Source organism: Talpa europaea (assembly GCF_964194135.1).
Source record: "Talpa europaea genome assembly, chromosome: 5".
NCBI classification, from domain to species: domain Eukaryota; kingdom Metazoa; phylum Chordata; class Mammalia; order Eulipotyphla; family Talpidae; genus Talpa; species Talpa europaea.
This window is the reverse complement of record NC_140071.1, coordinates 140,887,871-140,906,031: the sequence shown is the minus strand read 5'-3', so window position 1 is coordinate 140,906,031 and position 18,161 is coordinate 140,887,871. Positions and strand designations below refer to the sequence as shown.

The following is an 18,161-nucleotide window of genomic DNA, read 5'->3' as shown; positions in this document are numbered from 1 at the left end:
AGAACGTTGGGTCTACTGAGATATAGGGTGAGTCCTTCCAGCTTCCAGAAGAGGTTAGGGTTTTCAGCTATGAATAAAGCCCACGTGGTTGTGATGTCAGATTCCTGAAGATTTGTTTTTAAATAAGTAATGATGCTAAGTTGCATGTCTTCGGTATAAGCCTTCTAAAAACTGAGAAATCTTTGGCTTCCTGAAGTGGTGAGATCACACGTTAGACAGCCCCATTTTTGACAGGACTGTCCAGCGTGGAAGTGGGGTCTGGCTCCGACCTTCCATTTATCTTGTCGTCAGTCACGGCTGAGTCCATCTTCTCCTCCGGTGGGCATGCCTTGTTCCTCTTGGCAAACGCCTGGCTGATTTCTGCATGGGTTCTGTTTTTGGTCTCAGGCAGGACAAAATAGAAATAGACTGCACCTGCGAGGCAGATCGTGGCAAAGACCAGGAAACAGTAGGTGCCCAGACTTTTCTGTGGGAAGATAGATAAAAACAAATCAAATCGACAACCACTAAACTGGCTGTACAAACATCTCCGAACAAATTTTTTAATAGCTTCCATTCCTATATCAATATTCCCTGGATAAAACACAGCACGTGTGAAGCAGGCTCTGTAGGTAAATGGTGTCTGTGTAGATGTTTGCACGAGACGTTCTTAAACGAACATGAATAAACCCTCTTCAAACCCTGGCAAAATGAGGACATGGCAGTCTGGATATATTTTTTAAACTTGGCCTTAAAAAGTGAATCGCCATGCTTGAAACTTACAGCTGAGGCCTGAGGGGGCTGGGGCGGGCTGGGTGGGGAGACCGGAATGGGATTTATCACTTAGTTACTCTAACTGGCTGGAGGTTGCCGCAGCCCCGGACGCGGGTGCTGGAGTTGCTGGAGGCGCCGGAGTGGAACCTGGAGTTACTGGGCCTGTGTCTTTGAGCTGAGAGGGAAAGCAGATTCCAGTCTGGTGTCCTGACCCCAGAGCCGGGGTTGGTCTCTGTGCTCGGTCATGGAGAGTAAGGACCGGGGAGAAGACACAGACGGACCTGGCCAGAGAGGCGGTGGGGAAAGAACCCTCAGGTTGCCCCGAACTCAGAGGCTCAAACCAAAAGTCAGGAGCAGCAGGAGCAGGGCTGAGGGACTGCAGGGCTGGGGGAGCAAAATGGACTCCGGGGGCTATCCTGGAGGCTTTCAGAGAAAGTTCTGGGTAAACTAGGGTGAGGAGGACACTCTAGACAGGGAGGTGCTGTGGGTAGAATCATGCCCCCCACCCCCAAAAAGATGTGTTGTCATCCTAACGCTACTCCCCTGCCCAGTGAGCGCGCGCTGTTTGGGAACCATCTGCAGATGTGACGAGGTAAGCGGTGCCCGCGGGCCATAGCGGGCCGAGAAACAAAGAAGCAGCCACAGCAGGGGCAGAAGAGCTGGACAGACACTTCTCTGAAGGCGGCCTGTGTGTGACCACAGGCGCGTGAAGATATGTCCAGCCTCACCTGTCACGGGGCAAACCTGCAACGAGACTCCACCTCAGGCCGGCGAGAGGCCAGGAGCAAGCATCTGCGAGGACGCGGAGGAGAAGGCCCAGGCACTGTGGTGGGGGTGGGCTGGCCTAGCAGGGTCAGATGAAGGGCCACGTGTGTCTAGCACTAGCCTGGACCTGCCCCACCGCCCCACACAGACCCCAAAGTGGGGCCGAGGCACATTTCTCTCACCCCCACCCCGCCCTGGGTCTGCAGTGGCGCTTCCAGCCCAGAAAGTTTCAGCCTTGGCCCTGCGAGTCACCCCTTGCTCAGGGGCCCCAGGGAGGAGCCCCGTGGACCCTACCTGGATGAAAGGGAAGAGCAACCCGACGGCGAAGTTGGACAGCCAGTTGACGCTGCCCGCCACGAGGAAGGCGGCCGGCCGCTGGGCCTGCTGGAAGAGCTCGCCCGTCAGGATGAAGGGGATGCCACCTGCAAGGGGGGCAGGCGCAGGTGAGTCACGTGGGGAGGCTGCCCGTGCCCACGCCAGCCACCCTGGGCGCCAGCGCATCGGAGGGACGCGGAACGGACCGTTCCTCGCCCGGCCGGATGGGGTCTGCCAGGCGGGCAGCAGCCCGATTTCCCTGGCACCTTTAACTGAAAGTAGATGCTCGATCAATATTTACTTACTGGAATTAAATGCTCAGAATCGGATTTTGAAAAGATCTGACAAGCTGCGCGCTGCAAAGAAAGCGCCACGGGGCCAGGGCCGCATCTTGGAGGTTGGCGTGGCCGCGGCTCCTAGCTCAGCAGTGAGGACACAAACCAGGGCCTCTGTCAGCACTGCAAGATGGATGGGGGAGCCAGGAGGACCCCTGGGACCCCCCAGCCTGGTCAGCTCTCCCCCTTTCCTTCCTGAGCCTCAGGGCCCCACACACAAGCTGCGGAATCCCAGAGGAAGCCGGGGCCTCCCGGCCAGAGGCGTGGGCAGCACCGTGGGCTCCTGCTCGGGCTCTGGGGTCAGTGAGAGCAGGTTTCAGGCCTGGCCTCACCCAGTCTGTACAATTCCGGTCTCTCACCTGCAAAGTGATGCTGGCAGGGACTGACGCTGGGGGTGTGTGAGGAGTAGGTGAGCTACTGTCTGCAGTGGGGGTGGTGGTGGTGCTAGGGATGGTGGGGGTGATGGTGGGGGTGATGGTGATGGTGATGAGGAGGTGGTGAGCACCCTCTGCAGTCTGCTGGCTGGGAGGAGGGGTGGCTGGCACCTCACTTGGTGCAGGTAGGGGAGCAAGAGACTTAGACAGCCTAGCGTGGGCAGAGTGAGTGTGGCACACACAGGGACACAGGTTAGGAGACAGTAGTTAAAAACTTGAGAAAAAAATTGAAAAATGTCTATGAGAAGCACTTTCTGCCTCTCGGCATCGTTAGTCTCTGCCCGTGTGATTGAAACTGGAGCCTGCGAAGATGGATCATGCACCTTAGCACATGGCGCCCTGGCTCCGCCCCAGCTGAAAACAGTTCTCCCTTGTGACTACCAGTCAGTGTGTTCTGACAGTGGAATGTCTTCAGTCGGGACTTTGAAGTCAAATTCTTAGGCTTGAATGTCCCCACCCTGGAGTTCCCAGAGGAGGGTGTTTTTGAAGAGTCTTAGGAGCAAGAAGGGCGCACAGGGCCACAGACACTGCACAGGCCTCTGCTGGCAGGTAAAGCCAGTCTTTTCACGCCCCTCGAGGACCGAGGAGCCAGGTGAAGGAGACACCAGGTCTGCGGTGCTCTCTGTAGAAAGGAAGAGATGAAATCCGTGTTGCATTAGGATCTTTCGGCCAGGACAACTTAGAGCCAGAATAATTGCATTCTTCGTATCGATGGCTCACCGTTCCTGCCTGTATAAACTCACACTCGCGTTTATTGGAACAGTTCTTGCAGTCACATCTGTCGAACAGCTTCCTGGGTTAGAATCCTCACTTTGATGGCCCAAGAGCCTCTTTGTCTACCTACCTCTGGGTGTGTTTCAGGTTGACGAGGGTATCTGAATCCCGGCGGAAGCAGATGCAGCCATGGCCTTGGGAATACGGGGTGGGGGGCAGCGAGGGCTGCCCTTTAGAAGGTGGAGGCCATTCCCCCAGGCGTAGGCAGGGGCTGGCCCTGGACGGCTGGGGTCCCGCAGACCCGATGCGGTGGGGCAGCTGCGTCCCCCCACAGGGCTGGAAAGCAGGGAGGGTGCGGGCCTGGGGCCCAGGGAGAAAGGGCAGATGCTAGAGGTCCCTCCAAGGCTAGTGCACCCCGCAATCTTTCCAGGTAAATCAGCGTGACCCACGGAGGCATCTCTTTCCAGGCCAGAGTGTGCGCAACAGACACTAGCTTTGCCCCCCTCAGGACTGCTCATCCCGCCGCTCAGATCCCGCGTGCACCTGCGCACGGCAGCGGCCGCACTTGGTCTTGCTGGGCCGGCAAGGGCGCGGCTGGCCTCCCTGGCCTGCAGCAGGCTTGACTGACGCAGGGCACCAGCGCACCATTCCCTCTCTTTATATGTAAATTTAAAATGTATTTTTACGTATTGAAAACGTATACATCTTTATAAGCTTCTGTAAATCAACAGTCAATGAGCACATTTATTTTTAAATATTTCTGTAAGGGACGCGCATTAGTGAAGACCTGCTTTTCTTCAAAGACGAAACTCTCCCATGGACCCGCATGAGTCCAGCTCCCTGCTCGCCCCTCGGGGACGCACACGAGTGACCTTCATGGCCGGAAACTGCCTGCTTTTCTGTCTTTCCTTCACCTGATTTCGGCTCCCTGTCAAGTCTCAAATGGATCTGCTCCCCAAAGACCTTGCCAGGGTTTCTCCCTGGGGGGCTGATGCTCCTTTAGTCTTGGGGGGATTGGCCTCCCCGAGGGCATTAAACTCACTTTTCTGCGGGTGCGCACTGCAACTTGATCGCCTGAGATTGATCATCAGCTAGTGTCCCTGGCTCAGCTCTGGCAACTGTTACTTGTTGCTGGGCCATTGTGTGTTTTCACTACTGCACCTGGACACCGGGCACCTGGGCACCAGGCACCTGGACACCGGGCACCTGGGCACCAGGCACCTGGGCACTGGGCACTGGGGCAAGCACATTGCCTGCCTTCAGTGGGGTGGAAACCAAGGCAGTCACTGCGTGGAAACAAGCCCTTTTCTCCCCACTGTCCCCAGCTGTGCCTTGCCCTGCCCACCTTGGTGGGGCCTCAGGCCCCTGGACACCAGCGCCCAAGGGGCAGCTCACCTGGGCCACTGCAGAAGGAGGCGATGATGGCCAGGATGCACAGGATGCTCAGGTAAGGGACCCAGGGGGCGCGGTCCTGTGGGGAAGGGTGCATGTGTGGTGAGGAGGCAGCGGCGCTGAGGACCTGGGTTCCCATCCCAGCTCTGCCCCAGTCATCTGTGTGACCTTGGGGGGTCCCTTGACCTCTCTGACCTTGCTCAGGGCGCGACAGACACACCTGCTCACCTGCAGCGTCAGCGTGACGGTGAGGATTCCGAAGAAGAGCGTCATCAGCCCAAAGCCACCGATGAGGAGCGGTCTCCGTCCCAGGCGCTCGATGACCAAGCCCTAGGTCAGGAGCGGACAGACTTATCACCCCACTTCCAGCAGCAGGGGAAGGACCACGAGTGGGGGCGCGGTTAAGGCTGGGGTTGACCTGGAGACACCTGCCACTTCCTCCAGGCCGCAGCAGGGAAGCGTGCGCTGTGTGAGGAAGGAGGGAAGGGAGAAGAAAGCCGCGTTCACGAGCACCCGTGGGGCTCGGCAGCACCTTCCGCCTGACCTGGCTCAGTGGGGGCCGAGGGCTTATCTGCCGGGGAGTCTGGGGAGGAACCTGAGGTGATAGTTGTGGCCCTTCCCGCTTCGAAGCCAGCCGGCCACGGCCCGCAGGTGCGCCACACCTCCTCGTACAGGTGTGTTTGTTTTCTTGTTTCCCTCCATCATCCCTAACCCCTTCTTGGACCCTTCTCCGGCCCCAGCCGCAGAAGCGTCCCTTCGTTAGCAGTGTCTGCTAGATTTTATAAGTATTTTACTTTGTCAGATCATCCATTATACAAACATCCAATATTTGTCTTTCATTCTGACTTGCTTTTCTGGCCCTAATTCTCTCAGACTCCTCCCATGCTGCTGTTAGTGTGACACTCCACCTTCCTCGGCTGAGTTGTGTTCCATGGTCTGGACAGACCACGTCTCCTTGATCCAGTCCTCTGTTTCCCTGTCCTGGCTATGGTAAACAGTGCTGCAATAAACACTGCAGAACCGGTCATTTATTGATTCGATGGTTTCATGATCTTTGGATGAGGTGCCTAAGAGCGGAATTGCTGAGTCATACGGTATTTTTAGTTGTTAAAGGTAAATCTAGACCACGCTCCTAATGGCTGTGCCAGTTTACATTCCCACGGTTGGAGGCTAAGAGTAGAAAATTCTGGAAGGAGGCATCAAAAAAACAGAGTCTGGCACCACAAGCCCAGAACCCGAGGCGGGATGGAAGTGATTGACATGGTTGTTAAACAAGTTATAGAAAAGGATCCCGAGGCTCAGACCAAGGCGCAGACCAGGCCGGGACATGGAGATTCAGGGTCATTGAAAATAATGCTGGTCCTTTCCAACTGACCTAGTCAAGCCATATATAGAAAAAGTCCTTAGGCGCCAACCCCAGAAATAATTTAACAGCCATTAACAATCCCTGAGAGGAATAAGCCCCTCCCAAAGAAGAAACTCTCTCAGGGTTATTTCTGCGCCTTTTGAAACATAGATGAGAGGCAATAAAAGGAGCTATTTTTTTTTTTAAAGGGAGGTGATAGGGAAGCAGAATATAGAAAGAATATTCTTCAGGTGGGTGAAAAGTCAAGGATAAGCCACACGATAAACTCCTACAACTCAGACCCCTTGGCATGGCAGAGGGCAAGCTCTCCTAAAGGAAGCCCCTTTGTTGCCTGGGGGTCCCTGAGGTGCTGTTAGACCCTCCCCCCCAGGATGTTTTCAGGAAGGACCCCCATTCACTTACAGAGAAGATGGCAGCCAAGGTCTCGATGCCCCCGGTGCTCAAGGTGATGTAGGGGATCTTTTCCGGAGGGATCCCAGCTTTCCCAAAGATGCTGTTGGTGTAGAACCAAATCTGAGATGCAGGAAAGAGGAGGGGAGGGAGTCGGTGAGATGCATCGACAGGAGGTCACGGACATGAAGGTCACGGACAGGCGGCCTCTTAGATTCGCTGCTAAGTCCAGAGTCACATGGGGGAGCTAGGAGCAGTGGCGGGCGATGTTTTCTCCCCTCTCCCACATTTCCCTTCTTCATCACTGACAAACTGCATTCCGGGGAGGTGTGCTCTGCTGCGTGTGGTGATGAGGTATACACAGAAATGTTGGAGGGGCTTCTGGGAAGTCTCCACCAAAGGAGATTTTCATCGAGGATACATGATCTCATTTTTGTCCTTCTTCCTTTCTGCTGGTGGGATGGTGGGTGTGATAGCTGGAATTTCAGCAGCCTTTGTGGGTCACTAAGTGGCCGCAGGACAGTGCTGTTCTTACCCCCAGCAGCAAGGGCAAAGCATCTGCACAGACGGGAAGTCAGGACCAGCTCTGCTCTGCTCTGAGAAGGAGCCACACGGGGATCTGCTGGCCGCAGGTGAACCCACTTTTCAGCCCCATTGATGACCAAGGTGCCAGATAAAGAACAGGGGGTCCCGCTTTGAGTCCCCACAGGGCCTTCTTTAGGAATCAGGGACCCCAGTGTTGGTGTCCTCAGCATACGACAGCATTGACATTTCCTTGGGTCAAAGTCATTTAGGACAAGAAACTAGTCCAGAATAATTGCATTTTTAAAAAATTATTTGTTCTTTTTAAAAAATTTTTTTATTTATGCATACAAGAACTGGGGTGTAGGCCAGAGGTGCGAGGATTCACCAGAGACAGAGTGGGGGGGTGCCCCGGGACCATGAGATGGGACCTCCATCCTGAAGGGTGGGTGAGGTGAGGGGAGCAACCTGGGGGTGCAGAGACCCCTGTGGCAGCCCTGGGGGGATGCTGTGCCCTGAAATGAACAGCTCCTTTGGCCAGAGAAACTGAAAGGTCGCACCAGAGTCTGGTTTTCATGCAAAGGACAAATGGTCCAGGAAGAGGGCAGCCACAAAAAATGAGTGATTTTAAGTGACAAGCCTCATTTTAGAGACAGGAATTCAAAAGCTATTGTGAGAAGGAGGGGAAAAAACAAACCACCACCAAAAAGGAATTTAGAAATAACTAAATGTTAAATCCAACTTTGTTTGATGGCTAAAGTGTGTGAAACCCACTCCTGGGCTCTTTAGCAAAAATACACTGAATAATAAGTCACGTCCGCTTAATGCAATGGGTCTCAACTGGGGGTGGTTTTGCCTCCAGGGAACACTGGGCAGTGTCTGGGACATCTTCGGTTGTCAGGACAGGCGGGGTGGGCTGCTGTCACCCACCGGTGGAGACCAGGTTGCTCAAAACATCCGGGACAACCTCCACCCCCACTGACCATGAGTTTTCCAGCCCTGGATGTGCTGGAGCTGAGGCTGAGCAGCACAGGTTTAGGACAGGATGTCTGAAACTTAGAGACAGCAGGCTGGTCTCGCCTGGTCACGCCTGATGTGCCAGGAGGTGTGACTGGGGCAAACACCATCTGCTGTGACCTTGAGCAAGTCCTTGGCCCTCTGTAAGCCTCAGTTCTTCATCCAGAAAACGGTGGCACCATTTGGAGTTGTAATCAGGTCAATGGGAGATGGTTAGCTGCTTTTACAGGGCTCAAACCACAGACCAGTCCCCCCCAAATACTGGCAAAACTAAGGGGACACAGAGGTATTCAAGGGCATTCACAGTCTCTCGTCTGAGTGGCCGGCTGTCTTGTCCGGCTCACATTACTTGGATGAAAGGGCAGCAGGTGGGGGGCAGGGCTTGGACAAGCACAGGGCACTGGGGGGAGGCCGGGGTTCGCTGCTCACCTTTGTATTAGAGCATGCGCTGGGGAAAGGATAGTCTCCGACAAATGGTGCTAGGATAACTGGATATCCTCGTACAAAAGAAAAAAACTAGACCTTTATCTTAGCTCAAATTGGAGCAAAGATAAAAACACAAGACCTGAATTATAAGACTCTTAGAAGAAAGAGTCTTTCTTTCTTAGAAGGAAATGCAAGGGGAAATCTTCATGAGCTTAGTCTTGACAAAGAGGGTTGTGGATAAGACACCAAAAGCAGAGGCAATGAAAGCAAGAACAGACAAATGGGACCACATCAAACTAAAAAGCTCTGCCCAGCAGAAGGAAGAATCAAGACTGTACGGAGGGAATGGTTGGGAAGGGAGAAACACCTAGCAAACCACTGGTCTCATATGGGCTTAATCTGCAAAATATATCAGCAACTCCTGCGTCCTAACAGCAAAAACACAAAAGCGGACAAACTCCAAGTAACCCGAGTAAAACATGGACCCAGGACTTGAAAAGACATTTCTCCAAAGGTGACACACAGGTAGCCAACAGGTAGATGAACTGGACCCCTGCGTGCTGTTGCTGGGAATGTATCTGGGGTTAAGCACAGCGCCGTGAAGCTGTCCACAGCCTCTGCGGCACGAGTTTGATTCCTGACCGGCCGGGGAGCTTCCCACAGGGTGCAGCAGACCCCTCCTGTTCCCCGCTGCTCCCCTCAGCGGTGTGTTTCAGTCCGTCTGCCTGTTCTGTTCCCCGCTCTGTCTCTGGTGAATCCTCTCACCCCCTGCACCTCTGGCCTGTACCCCAGCTTTTGTATGCATAAATAATTTGAAAAAAAAAAAAGACTAGCATCTTGCACACTTAGATATTTAAGAGGGCGGATCTCACGTTACGTGTTCTCGGGATAAGAAAGAGGTAGCAGGCAGTGGCCGTGAGAGGGCTGGGCGCCCCGGCTTGGGGAGCAGATGCCATGGGTTTTGTCCATCATCCAGTCCTGCAGCGGGGGTGGCATATCCTCCCTCCAAGGATTCAGACAGTTATTTAGGGCAGGCAAGTTAGGAAATTATGTCCCAGCGGAGGAGAGGATTCAGCTTAGAAATGTCACGGTCCTTAATCTGCATGTCTCATTAAACACAGACTCCGGGTGTGCCTCTTACAACTCCCGCCTTAGCTTCCAGAAGCAGCACACCCTCCTGTCTGCTGCTCGGAACAGGGTGGGAGGCCCTGAGACCCTCTCGCTCCGCCGAGGCCTTGGGAGAAGCGGCAACAGCGGGCCTGATCCAGGTGCTGCTCCCTCTGCAGACTCAGCCAAGCAGGGAAGGGCAGATGGGAAAGCAGCAGACCGTCTCACGGCCCCCAGCGCTCCCGGAGGCGGGGCAGTGTGGAGAGAAGAGGCTGCGGGACGCAGGGACATCCCCCTTTCACGTCACCTCCCTACTCACCCCAACACCCTCCATGCTGACTGTGGGGTGCCAGGCTCAGACTCCTTCCATGTAAATAAATGCAGACAAGCAGTTCATCTCGGGGGCTCCTTTCTTCTGCCCCAAGGCCCAGCCCCACTTCTGAGCAACATGAAGTGGCCCAGGAGGGTGCTTGGCTGTTTCAGTGCAACCCCCGACCTGTCTCCCCAAGTGTCTGTCCAGCCAGCCTGCCCAGTGTCATGGACAGGGGCACTCTCTGCCTCTGGAGGTGATCACCTGATTTCCAGAATAATCACTATCCCCAGCCTGCCCCCCTAGTCCCCAGGTCCCTGCATTTAGCCTCTGGAGTCCCCAAGAGCAGGGGAGGCTACGTCCCTCACAGGGTTTGGGAACCTCATGGGAGACCCCTCCTCTGACATCCTGCCCAAATCCACTTAGCTTTCCTGTAAAAACAGGAATGCAGAGATGCAGAGAGTGGCAGTGACCTGCCCAAGGTCACCTGGGCCGGGAGAGAAGCGGGGTCTCCAAGGCCCCCAGCTGGGCCGAGGCGCCTCTTGAAAGCCTTGAGGTTTCCTCCGGCCGGAGTCGCACTGAGTCAGCCCAGCCAGGAGCACTTTCTGGAAACCATCCCGGTGTCTCTTGCTTATGCTGTCTTCACCCCCACTTCATGAAGAAATAGCACTTCTAGGAATTTCTAGGGTAAGTCATTATAATCCCAGGCCCGGCTAACGCCGTGGATGGACCTGGAGGGGGTGGTGCTGATGGAGCTCAGCCGGCCAGACACCAGGGCCTCCCCGGCGCGACGGGACAGACGCACAGATGAGCTACGTCAAGCAGAAACAACCTCTGGGACGTGGGCCAGTGGGTGGTTCCCCGAGAGAAGGGGCTTGGGATTCGGGGCCAAGGGGACAATGCTGCGGGGAAGGACAGAGCCATGAATTTAGCAGCACGGACGCGTGCGGACTCTCGGTGACTTGCGGCTGGAGCTTGCAGGATGTTCTCACGCATGTTACATCCATGGAAAGGGAGACATTAAAGGCTGAGGAAATGCCGGCTCTGCTAGCCGCAGCGGTGGACACTCTGCAGGGGTTGTTTCTTCACTGCTGGGTCACCCCATTTTACAGATGAGGAAACCGGGGACCAGGCCATGAAGGGTTGGAAGCCAGGGGTCTAGGCCTGGCCCCGCACCCCCACCCGCTTCTCCCTTTGTGTGGGGCGCTCACCGCGTTGAGGCCGCAGAGCTGGTAGCAGGCCATGGTGACCACCACGGTGACGACCTGCCAGCGCACGAAGGGGCTCCGGAGAAGCTGCAGCACGGACACCAGCTGCACGTTCCTCTGCATGCGGCTCTCGGCCTGCACCTCCTCCATCTCCCGGGAGACGTCCTCTTTGCCCAGGAAGGTCCGGAAAGCTGCCGACAGGACGAGAGGCTTTCAGCAGGGCTAGGAGTGCGCTGCATCTAACGCTGGGTCCTGCGGGGCCGGCCCCGCCCAGGCACACGCCTTGTCAGGGCTAGAGCCGGCAGGGCCCTGCAAACCTTGAAGTACCCAAGTCCTTATTTTAAAAGATAGGAAAATGGAGGCTCGGAGAGTTGCAGTGACTTGCCCAAGGTCACCTGGGTGGCCAGAGAGACGTGGGGTCCCCTAAGTGCCCCACGGTAGAGCAGAGCGTGCCCACGCGGGGGCAGACAGCCCCCAGATGGGCTCGTGTAATGGCTCTGGGCTGCTGAAATGAGTGGACAAGATTAGGCCCTGGCTTACAGGAGTGTTTATTGAGCACCCCGTTTGCCTGGCCCTGTTTGCTGTCCTCATCAGAGGGACCCAGGTGGAGGTCAGTTGGCCACATGGCCAGGATGCCCAGGAGTCAATTGTACCAACTGATGGAGGGTTGCGCTAAGGGCCCCCTAGAGCCCTCTCCATGCAAGCCTCTGAAATACAGAAAACTCGGGTTGAAATTGTCTCAAACGGAGAATCCTCTCAGAATTCAGACTCACCCATGTCACTTATGTGCCTTTTCCAGGCTGAATAATGCAAATTCCAGCCTCAATCTGTTCTTTTTTAACCAAGCCCTTCATTGTGTCCACCGCTACAGATGGACATGCCACTAGCTGACCAGACCCCCGAGGTCATGATGATGGATCACAGGAGATGCTTTGAGAATGTGGATTTAAATATTCACACTCTATGTTCAGCCTCTCCCGGGGAAAGGTGGCAGTGGTGACAGCTCTTGTGGACAGTCTACTCCAGGCACAGCGGGCAGCATCCTTAAAACACTGCTCTGCACCACAGGGAATGTGAAATGAAATCATTCCTCTTAAGTAGCAAAAAACCCAACACATTCAACTTGTTCAGCTTGTCCAGTAATGTACTGAAAACTGCTTCTGAATGTCCCTCTCTTTTTTTTTTTTTAAAAGATTTATTTATTTATTTATTTACACAAGCACTGGGTTCAGTCAGAAGCGCGGGAGGGTGAGAGAATTCACCAGAGCCAGAGGGGAGAGCAGAGCAGGCAGAAGGACTGAAGTACACTGCTGAGGGGAGCAGCGGGCAGCAGGAGAGGTCTGCACTCCATGTGGGACCCTCGCTGGCGGCCGGGGATCGAACCGGCGCTGCAGAGGCTGACGGGCAGCTTCGCAACCCAGTGCTCAACTGCTGCGCCACTGGGGAAGGCCCCAGAATGTCTCTTTTGTAACTATGACTTGACACTTTTCCTAGCATTTGGGAAGGGTAGATGGGAGAAGTAACCGGACAAGAAGCATTTCTACATCATGCATGAAAACATAGTAATTCAAATACTTTCTCAAAGTTCAAAATGCAACATTCATGTGATAAAGTAATCCTAGAGTTTTGGAACAGGAAAATATTTCTCTCCACCTCCCTGGCATATATGCTTTCTGTTTTAAAATAAGGAGACCTTGATAACCGAGTCTTTCCCCTTTCACCTTGACTGCCAGGAAACCTCAGCTAAATTCAATGCTCAGCATTTAACAGAATTTCATGGAACAAAAATCTCTGTCTTGAAAGTTGTGAACTCCATCTTTCAATGCAGTCATTTTATTTCCTATCGTGGATGTGTCCAGAAAATAGTTTGTTTCCTATACTTACTATGCTTTCTAGACTCTGCACCTGGCTATGCTGTTCCTCTGCCATGCTCTTCCTGCCTTTCCTTGCCTGGATGGCTTCTCCCTCCCTGACGGCCAGGCAGAGAGAGGAACATGCTGGCGCCTGGCCTGTCACTGCCCGGTGCATGGAGACAGACACCAACCAATAGGCTAGAATAGAGAAACCAGAAATAATAAAAGCATACATGGACAGTCAACTGATCTTCAACTCATGGTGGCTTTGAACTGGGCAAAACAGCAAGGTGGCCAAGGACTCACAGTGAGGTGAGAGAGAATTGGGGTATAGTAGATTCCCTCCCTGCATGATCTGTAAAGCCATTTAGCAGCAAAGACCTCAATAAGGTCATAGCCCAGGTGGTGGGCGACCTGCCTGGACTCTCACGGCTGCCGGGGTGGGGGGTGAGCCAGAGGTGGGGTCCCACCGGCCTGACCTGTCTCCCGAGGCCCGCCAGCAGGCATCCAGCCGGGAGCATCAAAATAGCCTTGGTGACATTACCAGGTATAAAGGAGGAAAGAAAAGTGAGTGAACTTCATGGCTGACACCAGAATGTCTTTCAAGGAAAGCGCTGTCTTGACTGAGAAAAATAATTTGATGAAAACGTCGCCTGAAGGTGTTTGCTGAACATTTATTTGCATATCAGCTGGTTCCAGCTTCAGGGGGAGGGATGCTGTTCAACATGTGGGAAGGGGAAGAAATTGGGGCTCCAGGGCCCCCTAAGAAAGAGAGGTCACGAGGGGTGAGGGGGAAGAGGTGGGAGGAGGGAGTTGGACCCCGTGCGGCGAGCACCTCTGGAAATCTCCAAAACCACCTGCAACGCGGGTGACCGGTGGACGTGACGGCTGCTGTGGTGTCCCGAGTACCCAAGTGGGCACTGATGTTCAATGTGGGGTACTTACATGCGACAAAGCCGGGTGCAAGGGAGCCAGCGCCAAGAAGCAGAGGACACTCGGAGCCCAGAAACCTCAGGACCCCAAAAGTACCTCCAAGAAGAGGTGAATTCCCCTGTGTTGTGGAACTGGGGTCCAGGCAGCTCCTCCCGGCGCTCAGGCACAGAGACCCCCCTAGTAGACTCAGAGGTGATGCAGGAATGGCACTGACCACAGGCAGAACAAGAGAGTGTCCTGTGCTTGGGACCCTGGACAGTCCTCTCAATGGGAAGCGACTCCATTCTCGGGAATGAAGACGTGTCCCGGGGTCCGTGGGAAGTCCCCCAGAACAAGCCCCCCTCAGCCCAACCCTTCTGTGAGTTGCTGGCTGGGAGATGGGCAGGGTGACCGGGCAGGGTGACCAGCCAGGGGCCCCTGCAGGCTTCTGGGGGTGAGGCCTCAGGCCCACCTCTCTGCAAAGCCGCCAACTTGCATATAGAAATTCGATGGAGAAACACTGTCGTTTCCTCCTCATCTTAAAGAGCCTCTAGAGACCAAAGCCCGTCTAACCACAGCTTCCCCCCTCAAGCCTCGGTGCCTCCACCTAAGAAGTGCAGGCGAGGGCAGTACTGTCTGGTCTCCCTCTGCAGGAGCGTGGGCCGTGAGAGATGGACGTGGCCACGGCTCCTGGAGCTCACAGGAGGTCACACGAGCTATTCTGAACTGGGCTGCTCCATGATGCTCAGCCATTTTCTTGGAGGTGGACGTGAGTGAGATTTAGCGGGCAGGACACTCACCGAGCCCGCGGTGACGAGGGCCACGGGCACCATCGCGCGGGAGGACAGGCCTCCCCGAGCTGTGTCGCGGGGCATTATTTCGGGTGTGGGTCTAAAGAGGCCCTGCAGGCCCAAGGGAAACTCCCCGCTGCCTTAACTACCTAGAAGAATGAAAACTGGGGGTCATGCCCAGACTTGGGGTCATCCCCAAAAATAAGCTTTCTAAGGGCGAGGCCTTGCTACAGCGGCAGGCCAGCATCTAGTCGCAGAGCAGCCGTTTCACGAGCCCCCGCTCCCTCCAAGCCACCTCCTCGTGGCCGCTCCACATGCACGCAATTAACTTTGTCTTTTGTTGCTACTAATTTGTCTTTTGTTGCTTTGAATCCTCGAACAGCCCCAGAGGAGCCCAGAAGGCAGAGGAAATTTCCCCCCTCCCTAAGGACATATAGTCCATTCCATGATATGTCTAGATGGTCAGTAATTATGAGTGTGGAGAATATGTGTGACTCTGCAATTTAATCCTCACCACAAGCCCTCACGAGGGAGGCAGATGTCATTTCCTTTGACCTATGAAGGCTCAAAGGTCAGCAAGTTGACAAGAATTGCTCGGGGGCAGACAGGAGAGCTGGGCTGGGCAGCCCACCATGGCCACCCTTCTAAAGCCCGGGAAGGCCACTGTCCACGCAGGAGAGCCACTGCCCGCTCCAGCTGTCTCTTCTTCAGAAGTGACTTTGCCTTTTGGGGACTCCATAGAAAGGCTGGACTCTGCAGCTGGGCTCTGACCCGACCCGCCTTCTCCACTTGGGGGTCTGCACAAAGTGCCGGAGACCACGGCCCTGCCCGTCAGGCCCACTTCTCTCCTGCCAGTGGGTCCACTGTCCCCCTCAATGGGCTGCGTGGGGCACTGGGCTCCTGCTCTTCCTTCCCTGCACGCAAGTGTGAAGACGGGACCACTGGGCCGTGAGGGAGAGAGGCCAGAGGAGGGACCCGCGCACCCAGGAGCCTGTGTCCAGTGTCCCTCTGCGGTCTGACCACCCGAGGCAGTGCTGGGAGCCCTGCCCACAGCCCTTGGTCTCACCCTGCTCTGCCCTGGCTTTCCAGGCTCCCCATGCGACCTGGGGCCCCCCTGGGCCACGCAGAGCCGTTCTGGTGGGAAGATGGGGGTCTGCAGCCACCCAGCTCTGCTCACGGCGCAGGTCCCCGTCCCCCAAGGCAGCGCCAGCCCCCAGGACACTGGAACTGGTCCCCCCTACCTTTCTCGGCTCCCACCTCGTCGTGCTTCTCAAAGAGCAAGTAGCGAGGGCTCTCGGGAAGGAAGGGCAGGCTCACCAGCTGGACCAGGGCCGGGACGGCGATCACTCCAAACAGGTAGGGCCAGGTGCTCTCCTGGGGGGAGAGGAGGCGTGAGTGGGCGTGGCCTGCGGTCAGTGTCTGGGACTGGACCCCTGGCCCAGCAGCCTTGACTCTGCAGTGAGACCCCAGAACAGACGCTGGGGAAGGAACCAACACTGGCTTGGCCCCAGCCCGGCCTGTCCGCTTTTCCAGGCACTGGATGGCTGGCTCCACGGCCGCCTGGGACTTGAGTTGCCAGATGATCTGAGGGGTACCCAGAAGGAGGGGCTGATGGGCCCTGGGAGGCCGCGGCCAGCCTGCAGGGACTCTGCTCTTTCCAGGAGACCATGCTCAGCCTCTCAGCACCTGTCTTCACCCCTGGAACAGGGCAGCCCCACCTTGCTGGCCGTTCTGGGTGGGACCAGGTGGTGCACAGTAGGGCTGGCACACAGTAGGTGCGCTGAGGAAACTGCTTATGTTGGTAAAAAGGTAAACCAACGCTGGTAAACATCATTGAACTGCGTTAATCAGGGTTGGAGAAGCCAACCCAGAGGGGACGCTCTACCGCCCCCTGCAGACGGGAGCCGACCCTGGACTCGGCCCCACCGCCGAGAACAGAATAGCCTCTTTGAAAGAGAACTTTTACCAACTTGACCTTGGGACCCTTCCTGGCCATTCGTCTATGACCCTGACCATTCATCCATGACCCTGACCATTCACCTATGACCCCTGCCTCTGACCAGTACCTCATCCCTGACCTCATCCTCAGGACCTCACTCTCTTCTCTCCTCTGCCAGGGCCCCTCAGCCTGGGCTCCTGGTGGGAGCTTCACGATCTCTGCCTGCATCTGTGTGGCCCGAATTGCTATTCTCTGCTATTCCCCAAAAGGCGCCTTGCTGACCCCCGCTGAACCCCTGCTGCAGGTTAACAGGGCCGCCATCTTGCTGCCATCCTCGCCAAGGCCCTGTTGGTGAGCAGACAGAGGGGGCAGCTGGCCCTTCTCCAGCCTGACATGGGGGTGCGGGGGGGGGTGCAGCCGGCAATGGGGGAGCTTTGCCCCCTCCTCTGGCCTGTGAAAGATCAGCAGGGCCTACAAACTCAGGCTGACCTCACCCAAAGGCTCCTTTACCAGGTGGCCCTGCAGGGAAAGGCTGAGAGCGGAGGCCTCCAGGCCGGCGGTGGCGGGTCATTTCCTAAGTGAGAAGAGCCCGTGCAGCCTGGAGACTCGGTGGGGAGGGCGCTGGTGCTGCCAGGGAGCCCACGGAATGTGCCGCAGAAACTCGAGAATGATTGGCCGTGCCCGCAGACCCTCCTCCATCTCCCTGGAGGCACTGTCTGGGCTTGCCCTCCCCAGGCTTTCTCCCTCCCCAGGCTCAGGGTCCCTGGGACCCCCAGTAAGTGCTGGGATCAGGGGGGCAGAGCAGGCCGCGACCCCTGAGGCCGGGCTCAGCAATGTCCTAACCCAGAGCCAGTAGTTGGCTCCTGTCCTGTTTTTCGAGGCTGGCGAGTCTCCTCCCTTCCTGCCCATCATGACAGTTCACATTTGCAATTGGTGACATGGTCCCCAACCCGCTTCCATGTCGGGGGAGGGTCCACTTGAGAGGCCAGGAGGGGCTTGTCCGAGGGTGTCCGTGGGCAAGCACTGCTGATGGCATCAGATCTTCTGGCATGTTCGGGAACTAGAAAGGAGAATGCTCGTGTGCTCTGTGATGTGCAGGTGGACTTCCAGGCTGAGGCGCGGCTGCCGCGCGGGCCCACACAGGTCAGAGGGAACGTAGACCTCGCCTTGTGCCCGAGGCGCACTGCCCAGCACCAGCCCCAGCCTCCTCCTCACCCCACGCAGCCAGCGCCCGCCCAGCCAGCCAGAATTTTCATTTTTCTCTCTTGCCCTTATTCTTACCTGCCGCAGCTTCCTGCCGCCCCCCAGGTCACGGCGCTCCAGATGGAGCCTGTCTGCCTCCCCAAGTGTTAAATCCAGATTTTGTCACCTACACTGTCTCCTCGAATACTTTCTAAACCTGAGCCTGCTGAGAGCCCCCCTCACAGGATGAGGTTTACGGCGAGGTCGATCTCAAATTTTTCAAAACGACCGTGGGAGTTAAAAACGAAGATTGACGTGTATGTGGATTTTCAAATCCTTCCAGGTGTGTGTGTTGCTGCTTGTTTCCTTTTCTCAGAGTTTGCTGCTGCCTCGGGAGGGCACAAACAGGAAGCTGAGGGGAAAGAAAACC

At 55.9% G+C, this 18,161-nt stretch overlaps 1 protein-coding gene across 2 annotated transcripts in view; it reads right to left on the bottom strand.

Annotated features, from left to right (window-relative positions):
* Nucleotides 1-211: 211 nt before the first annotated feature.
* SLC2A9 (solute carrier family 2 member 9) overlaps nucleotides 212-18,161 on the bottom strand; it is a gene marked incomplete at both ends in the record, with an annotated part of 42,095 nt that continues 24,145 nt past the window's right edge. For both annotated transcript variants that reach the window (XM_084234052.1, XM_084234051.1), the window contains 7 exons: nucleotides 212-466; nucleotides 1,813-1,940; nucleotides 4,712-4,787; nucleotides 4,937-5,038; nucleotides 6,477-6,587; nucleotides 11,058-11,245; nucleotides 15,852-15,984. In XM_084234052.1, coding sequence (XP_084090178.1) covers nucleotides 212-466; nucleotides 1,813-1,940; nucleotides 4,712-4,787; nucleotides 4,937-5,038; nucleotides 6,477-6,587; nucleotides 11,058-11,245; nucleotides 15,852-15,984 — 993 coding nt within the window. The remainder of the gene's footprint in view (nucleotides 467-1,812; nucleotides 1,941-4,711; nucleotides 4,788-4,936; nucleotides 5,039-6,476; nucleotides 6,588-11,057; nucleotides 11,246-15,851; nucleotides 15,985-18,161) is intronic.